General features: G+C 35.1%; 2 protein-coding genes across 2 annotated transcripts; one reads left to right on the top strand and one right to left on the bottom strand.

The window, feature by feature from the left end:
* Positions 1 to 539: 539 nt before the first annotated feature.
* Positions 540 to 5,577, top strand: LOC125660100 (hepatic lectin-like). Its single transcript, XM_056149485.1, has 5 exons — positions 540 to 601; positions 717 to 823; positions 2,139 to 2,215; positions 2,952 to 3,027; positions 4,260 to 5,577. The coding sequence occupies exons 2-5, from the start codon at positions 736 to 738 to the stop codon at positions 4,481 to 4,483; spliced, it is 465 nt and encodes a 154-aa protein (XP_056005460.1). The 5' UTR covers positions 540 to 601; positions 717 to 735; the 3' UTR covers positions 4,484 to 5,577.
* A 1,119-nt stretch (positions 5,578 to 6,696) lies between these two features.
* LOC125659234 (proton channel OtopLc-like) lies at positions 6,697 to 8,800 on the bottom strand. Its single transcript, XM_048890839.2, has one exon. It carries the CDS (start codon positions 8,681 to 8,683, stop codon positions 7,142 to 7,144), a length of 1,542 nt encoding a protein of 513 aa, XP_048746796.1. The 5' UTR covers positions 8,684 to 8,800; the 3' UTR covers positions 6,697 to 7,141.
* Positions 8,801 to 9,184: the final 384 nt, after the last annotated feature.

Raw genomic sequence — 9,184 nt, 5'->3', positions numbered from 1 at the left:
GGGTTCAGGTGTCAAGTTGTTTGGCACACCAAGAGATAAAACATCTTCGGAACTTATTAAATTGCATTTAATTCGAGTTCTATACTCTTAAGACTGATTGTGGTGGAGATTTGTGGCTGATTCATCCCATCGGATACAAAAGATATTGATATACAATGTGGATATGCATTAACAAAGTAAATAGAATGGTTCATTCTATCATTTGCTATATTTGTAATAATGCGCTTAAATAAGTACTTAAATAACGAAAGCCTGTATTATTTGAGAATATTTCTACTATATTATATGTAGGACTATAGAACTACGGGAATGTAAATAAGATTTTAATTGCATTTAATGCATCTATGTTAGAAACAAACAAGAAAAAGATTGTATAAAACGACCAATATAGAAAAATCTTTTTAAACCAATAAAACAATCAATCGCATTTTGATAATGTTGTGTTATACACTGTACATACATTCGCATGAAATGCACCCAGCTTTATTTTCCTCCTCCACCATGACAGTGACAGAGTGCGCCACACTGGTTAGATCGACAGTTTGGATGCTGTCAATACTTACAGCAATCTCAACTGCAGAGACTGGTCAATCTTACTGTCGTATGTCTGCCTATGACAACGCCGAAATATCAACGACTTTTACAGAAATAACACACATTTCCTCGTCCGTCGAATGTGCAATGATTTGTTCAATGAAAACGTGTCTTTCTTTCAGTTATCACTCGGGCACACTGATGTGTAAAGTCCACGATCTTCATTTCCTAGCGTCTAAAGCTAATCTGAATCCTACCAACATAACAGGATGGAATTATTTCACATACGGTGTGTATGGTTTTTTTTTTCCAAATGAAATATATTTTGCATTTTTAAATTGTTTTCTTTCTCTCCACATAAATATGAGTTTGTATCATTTTAAAGAGACCTCTACAACTCATTTTCTACATTTTAATCAAGTATTTTTGAAAACATGTACATGTATTGATAAAATGATAATAATCAAATTGGTACTGGCAATTTATAAGAATTTGAATGTATCAATTTGCTCTCTACTGCGCTTTGTAGATCAACCGGAATTCAAAAGTTTCTTCATGCCGACTCGGACATTTTACATCCCGTGATATAGAATGACATTAAAGGCGTTGTGCAGAAACTTGCATGTATCTAAATACCTCTTTAGGGGTCCACACTCGCTTTTCTCTATACAAATGAAAAATTCTCGAGCGGAACGTTACACAGTATACAACCAACCAATCAAGAATCGGATTATTCCTCACTTCTTATAATTAAGTACAAATTATAAATCATTTTCTTACAGAAACCCTTCCATGCATGACCAAACAATGTAATGTTTTAAGGAGGTACTCTACGTCGTCATAATGACCGACTTTCTTTTAAAACATGAATGAAAGTATAAATATCAGCAATATTTGTCATTCATTTCCATTATTATTGCCTAACCGGGTAGCTCAGTAGGTTAGCACGTCGACTGCTGTACTGTAGATCATGGGATGAAGTATACCAGGGTTTCTTCTTCTTCAGATTTCTACTACAACTGCATTTTTTAATAAATAAAGTAAATTTGAAAGTTTTCAATTTCAAAATATTGTGGTACATATCTTCCACTTTTCATCCATATCAATTTTTTCTGGTGTAGCATTCCTCCTTAAAAATTCAAACTAACACGTGAGGTGTTCAGATGAAAATAGCACTTACTTTTAAAGCCCTGCGTGTGTCTCCTAGCTCTTTGTTACTGATCCCCACGTAAATTTTATCCTTATGACTTGTATCTCATTCTATTTTAACTCCTTTTCTCGCATGGTCTGTCATAACTACTGCACGCTTTCTCTCACTGGACGACAAGCTGCATCGTTTACCGTCTGTGCTCATGCGTGTGCAGACCGAAAGGAAAGTCTCAATGTATTTTGTTTTACAGGGCCGTCAAAAAGTATTATTTTTTGCGTTTAAAGGAGAATTTTAAATTTTAAAATGTGTTATTTTCTTAAAGTTTATATATTCTACTATGCAACAAACTTTAAGAAAGCTCAGGGGAAATTGGAATTTATGATTTTTGCGCAAAATGAGCTGTAGTGTCTCTTTAAAAAAGAATCTGAAAATTTCAAAATCATTTTTATTTTAGCTTTTAGACGCACAGCAAAGTTTTTGGAACGCAGTTATATGCTGGTAAACTTTAAAAGTACATGGACGAAAGCAAAGGTAAGGATCGCTGTAAGACATATTTCCGGGACATACATTTGTACATGTACATATACGATAGAATGAAACTAGACCTGCCATAATGGTACAATGTATTAACACCCAACCCCGCGGGACTCATATATATTGGATGGTTGGTTGTATATTGTTTATAGTCCTACTCGAGAATCTCTCGCTTATATGGAGACGTCACTTTTGCAGGGCTGCAAAGTTTTGGCCTATGCTCTGTGCGTACGGCCTTTGAGCAAGGAAATATTTTTTTCGTACATTGTAACACACCTGCTGTGAAACGGAGCCTCATTTTATGCGGTCTCATCCGAAGGACCGGGGTGGTCGCCTCTTACGACAAACAAAGGGTAATGGGGATCTATTCTAACCCGGATCCCCACGGGACCATCGTTATTGGGGTATATTTGAAATTTTGTATAGCCGAAGACCAGCAAGACTTGAGTATTAAAATTATCCATGCTTTACCTGAATACAAAATCTAAAACAAAATGATTTAAGTCCATTAAAATCGAGAGAAAAAACGCACAGTGAAATGAAGGGGAAATGTGATGTTCTATTCAGGACACGCGATATTTTGCGACATGACACAATGGACATGAATCTTAATTGAATATCACTGCCTGTTATCAGATTCATTTACAATTTTTATGTTTGTCTTTAAAACCATGGGCACTATATAAGCACTAGTTCCCCCACAATAAAGTATGGCTTTCTTTCCGTTTTGTAGGAATACTGCTTAGCCATGGCTTATCACTTGTTGGAAATCGCCTCTGTAGAAGAAAATACCTTCATAGATGGTTTAGGTTTGTACAGAAATGCTTTATTTGTATATATGTATGTTGCTTTTGTTTCGATAATTTTTCACTCTGGTGTAGAGAGGTAACCACATATTTTAACAGATGCATTATGTGCAGGGCCGTAACAGTGGGCGACCTTTATCATGCCAACGCCTACCGTGACCTGCGTCATTTTCGAAAGACCTGCGACTCTCACTTTCAATGACGGACGCTTATCGAAGGAATAGTCACGACCTACGTTAAACGTCTTAGGTTTGACACCGCACCACGGGTCCTTGCGGGTGCGACAACATGGAGAACCTAACGAAGGAATTGCCAACAATTTTTTTAATTGATGATGCTATATCTTGTTTAGTATTATTTAAACGTAATTCATTTACATATAGTCTAATCATAAAAATATTCTCTCTATATTTCTCTTCATATATAAAGCACTAAAATCTAAAATAACAAACGATACAAACAATTAAATTGTCAAATTTTCGAGACGGTCGTCCCTTCCTTAAAGCTGTATGACCCGATTTTCATGTATTATTTTTGTACATAATTATTTTAAAGCAGATTAATTACTTTATAAAGTTATTAACTTTCCCTTAATTACATCCTTGTAAACATCTGCATGTAAAAGAAAACAGTGAGAATACCATTTAGAAAGTAAATACAGTGTGGTACATATATAAATCGTCCCATAAATTATACAGTGTGAGAGGTCTATAAATAAACCCACGCACGTCAGGGGAATCCCAACATGATGTTTTAACTCGTACGCAACTGTCTAGTTTTAGGGCTGAAAGAGCGTAAAACAACGAATTACTAAGAGGTATTTGATATTTTTATTTCTATTTAACTTATGGCACGGTACTGTTGTAACAAAATACTCAGCTTTTCACAGATAAGACCACCGACGATCTGAAAGTTTGAACTGGTCACGTGACTGTCACTTGAAATGGCAGAGTGACGCGGTTATTTGTAAACATCGATTTAAAATCAAATAAGTTTGGTTAAAACAGGTGAAATAATGTATGATATGTCATACAGCCTCATAACTACATATGTGCGATGATTTAATAGTGTTTTTACGAGATGGAAAAAAAATTTGTAATTCGGACCATACAGCTTTAAGACAAACGAAAAAGTTTTACATAAATAAAACATGTTTTGAAAAGTTAGCACTAAATCTATAAACGTGCATATAAAAAGCAAAATACATGTATATTGGTTTGTTGTTTTTTTTACAGCACAGAATAATCAGGTGTGGATCGGCCTTTATGGTGAGACCATGTCACCTGATGCGTATGTGTGGAATTTTTCCATGAGACGACCACAGGATTACAATTATATGAACTGGGCAAATTCTGAACCGTCAACATTCTCAAATGAAAACTGTGTTGTATTCGAGTTTGACGGTTCTTGGAATAACATAAATTGTAAATTTGAAAAAGCATTTGTTTGTGAGAAATGAGTAGGAAAGGCTGTGAATCTTGTATTGCCTAGGGTGTGACCTATTACTGAATAGATATTTGGTCACTCATCAATATTGTGAGAAGGGGTTGGTCTAGTCCAGCCAGCTAGAGGTTCAGTGGCAACACTTTATTCTTATGTTATCATGTATCATAAACTCTTGGGTTTTTGTTTCTAAAGCGATCGATTAAAAATTTCAAATTAACGTAGTTCCACACTCCTGTGACGTCATAGGATTTTGCAAAGTCAATGATTTAATGATAGGAACATAAATTTTGTTGGAATCTTTTTCAACAGTTATTGTAAAAAATCTTGTTAGCCATAAAATATTTCAAAATTCTTAGTTATATTTGAATAGTCAATGATATGTTTCAAAATATTGAATCCAAGGACGATAACTCTGTTTTCATTCAATTATTTATCAAGTCCATAATGCGATAGATTTCCTTTATTTTTGACAAACATTTTACCAAGGTGATAAGGAATCATTATCTGTGTCTTTTCATGAAATTACATAAAATTTTAATCCATGAGTGATTTTAAATAGCTCAGCTGTATGGTGTCAGACTTCAATTTTTGATGGGGGTATACATAATCTGGAAGCTATAGATTTGAAATTATTAAGGAAAGGTATGGATTTTCCCCCATGAATAACTATAACAGATGTAACTCTACTAATATAAACAGAAAAAATGATATGTAAACCATGCTATAAGGAAAATGCGTCCACGTTTGTTTGTTTTTTAACATTTTGGGGAATAACGCTAATTCAATAACTTTGCACATATTATTCTAAAACTTGATGAACATATTGAAAATGACGTGTTTTAGTTATTAACATGTTTCCCAATAAATAAATGCAATTCAAAAAATATTTTGTTGTTTTTATATTCAAATAAGAACAAATAACTGTTTCCAATGAATTTCATAAAAATCTACATCGGGGTATATGACTTTAGTGGTGTATGTAATGAAAATTAATATGGAAACCCTTAACTGTTTTGCCTTTTTTCATTACTCTGAATGTTAATTTATTGATTCCAAACAAAAAAATGCTACCTAAACCCCAAAAATCCAGGACTAAGGACCCACCTTAAGATAAAAGATAAATCATTTCTATTATGGATCCAAAGTCATGGATTAGTATTAAAATTATTTGACTATATATTGTCATTGGAGTATTTACATGTACGTCCAGTTACACACTGTGATTTTTAGCAAAGAAGGAGAGGGACTTGTAAGTTGTTAGAATTTGTTCCCAATTCTTTTGATTTGAGCAATAAAATATGTTCAAAACAAGATGGGGGGGGGGGGGGCTTGTGAAATGGTTTTTTTTATTTACTAGAGAAATAAAGCTCCCGTTTTGAAAAAGCACGAGCGTATCATATCCTCACGCCTTTTCCAAAAGGAAATTCATTTCTTATTTTTTACATTCTACTTTCATTCCCAGCCGTTAAGATTTATCAAGATTGATAAGCCCATTGCAAACAACTGCACGTTACTTCACATGATATTTGTACATGTATTTTTAATTGTACTATAAATGGAAAACACGTTGTTCCATACACCTTTTAATTTTTGAAACATCAGTTCTGATAAATTGATTTGTCGATCAGACAAGAAGGTTTGCTTTGAAATTGTCAAAACCCAAATCTAATTACAACAAGATGTACTGTGAGCAACAATGCTCACTAAGAATCCCCCCCCTCGCTTACCCCAATCTCCCAAAGGGTGTTGTTAATAGGTATAAATTACCTCTTTCCTGAGTGTCAAAATATGGTATGCTTTTGTAGATATAGCCCGAACACAAATCCATGGCATAAACCTATAATTTTGACCTTGGAATCAAAGGTCAAGGTCATAAAGAGGTCATGAATGTACATGACACATCGTCTCATGGTGATACACTCATGTGTCAAATATGATATGCCTATGTCAAAGAACAAAGAAGTCACGGCCCTGACACGAATCCATTGTAAAAACCTTTAATTTTGACCTTGAGGTCAAGGTCATGAAGGCACATGACATATCGTGTCATGGTGATACACTCATGTGTCAAATATGGTATGCCTATGTCAAAGAACAAAGAAGTTATGGCCCGGACACGAATCTGCACAGACAGACGGACGGACAGACAGACAGACAGAGTGATTCCTATATACCCCCAGACCTTCGTTCGGGGGGGGGGGGGGTATAATAAATCAACTAAATATATTACATGTAGATTAATTTTCTTTGTTCATTTTACAGCATACATCTACAATGAACTGCATGTACAATACACGACCATCTTACAATGTATATGTTATCATGTTCAATTGATTTATACAATATTGCTACCTAAAAGTCTTACTAGCTGTCCAAGCTTCTTACATCACGTTCAAATGTCATGTTTAAGCCATCATTCGGTTTTGTCTTTCTCCATGTAAAATATTTGAAAATATGTATGCAGTATTCACTTTTTTCGCATTTTAGAAAATTCGTAGTCTAATGTATTTTTTTATCAGATCGAACATCTCTTCCACATATCGGATCTAGAGATGAATGAATAGTGCGTCAATGTTTTTAATACACGTACATTACATAATCCTTCTATGATACTTGTTTTTACGTGTACAAGGTATTGCGAACCACTTGACTTGAATTAGACACGATATCTTCAATTGTATTTTCTGCAGCATTCGTAAAAGTGCATCGAAGTATGGAAACGGTAAAACATAGTCACAGGAAACAATCCATCGTGAATGTCATTCCACAGTGTTTCGCCGTAAAAGCACGTTTCAATGATCATAGCGCGACCCTGCGAGCCAAGAAGCAAACTGAACACGAGCCACTGGATAAGGTTGATAAGGCAGAGGGTGCCAAGAAGTCTCTTGACTGTTTGTTTCTTACCGGGTACCGCGCACTTCTCCATCTGCCATGACTGACGGATAAGCAGCGTTTGTAGAAACATGGTAAGAATTTCAAACAAAGTCTTAAACAAACTGGTAGAAATGGTCCTGGAATCAAATGACACAAAGCCATGAAGAGTAGAATTACATGGATTTGGCATGCGAGTGGGGACCATAATCTTAAATGCACTGTAGCATAAAGCACCCGCCATTGTCAGAATTAGAACGAAACTTTTATTCTTCGTGATGGTAGTAGACTTAATGTTCCTCCACTGGGAATATATGTTCATTTGTATGAAAGTGGCCAGAATCAGAATGAAATGTCCTGCATATAATAGGAGAAGCGTTATCAGGAATGCATTGTAATTCCTGAGACTGTACGTAGACGAATAGGAAAGTACCACGGAAGACACTATCAAGGGGAGACTGAGAAGAGTTCCGAATAGAATGCATATGTAAAACGTATTCGTGATAGTCAAACGACGGTGTGCTGTTTTTCTTGATAATGAATGTCCCGCCGAGTCTCGAATAAGGCTTGTAGATTCGTCACTTGCCCCTGTGTAATTAAATTCCTCCCCATTTTCCTCATCGCCATCTACAGAGTAAATCCATATAACCACTATCAGCTCAACAGCAAGCAAAGAAAACTCTATTTTGGCAGGTTGTATAAGTGGTTGCAATTTGTTCCGCCAATTCGCAATATACGAATTATAGAAGCACATATCGGGATCTGTTTTGCTATGTATATTTTTGTAAAAGGTTAAAAACCACAGCACCAAATGTGTTAGGATAGCAAATGAAATCATGTAATTTTGAGCAATGGAAATTTGAGGAGCATGTCCGGCAAATGAGCTTAGAAACCCTAATTGCACGAAACAAAATATAATGTGAAGGGAAAGTACCACCACCCCATACTCGTATTGTCCTTTGAAAGAGATTGGCTTACCGCGAAACAGACAATCAAAGTTAACAGCAATGTCGTAACAAAAGCTAAAAATAATTAACAGTCCAAATATCCAAAGGAAGACGAGTTTAATTCTAAGAGTGAGGTCTCTGTTAATCTGTCTTCTCAAACGATATCTCCCTTGCTGTATAAAAATCACCAAAATCCCAATGGAAGACAAAATTCCTATTGCAAGTACTGTTCCCTCAACGATCCATGGTTCTTTGGCTACTATTTGAGGAAAATGAGGATAATTCACAATAATAATGACTATGCAAAACACTGTTAGCGATAATCCGAACGCAGCTGATGAAAATCTACCGTCATGTCCATTCACAGCCCGACTTAAGGAGTCCATAATTCCCATTTCGTATATATGAAATTTCACGTACAAGCAAACTTCTATTGACTTCAGGTTTACGAGAAGGAAGGTATTACGTTCTCGTGATTCAATTCTAGTCAGGACTAGAAACAATCGAAAACGAAAATCTTATTCTTTCCTGTTTACAATGTCCTTGTACCATGCATAATGTATTTGTTTTAGATATTTCTTCCTGCATGGTAATATCTCATGATTTCTGTCAGTGATATTACTGATTCAATATAGATCGATCTTCCCGTGATGCCATAAAATGTATGGGGTTTTTTGCAAATTTTTTTATTACATTAAACTTTGCGCATGATAGAAATATATTTTTTAGAGGAGTTCATTTATTCACTGAATAAAATAAAAAATACTGGTAAACTATTGATTGTGAAAGTTGATACTTTTCGTAGATAATCATTTATAATAAAACAAAATGTCAAGGGCAATAACTCCTATGCTGGTATTCCCTCTACTGTATGTCTATTATACATGATTTCCCAA

This window comes from Ostrea edulis, chromosome 9, assembly GCF_947568905.1.
Source record: "Ostrea edulis chromosome 9, xbOstEdul1.1, whole genome shotgun sequence".
NCBI classification, from domain to species: domain Eukaryota; kingdom Metazoa; phylum Mollusca; class Bivalvia; order Ostreida; family Ostreidae; genus Ostrea; species Ostrea edulis.
Note: the sequence above shows the minus strand (reverse complement) of the source record. Positions and strands in the feature narration are given on the sequence as shown.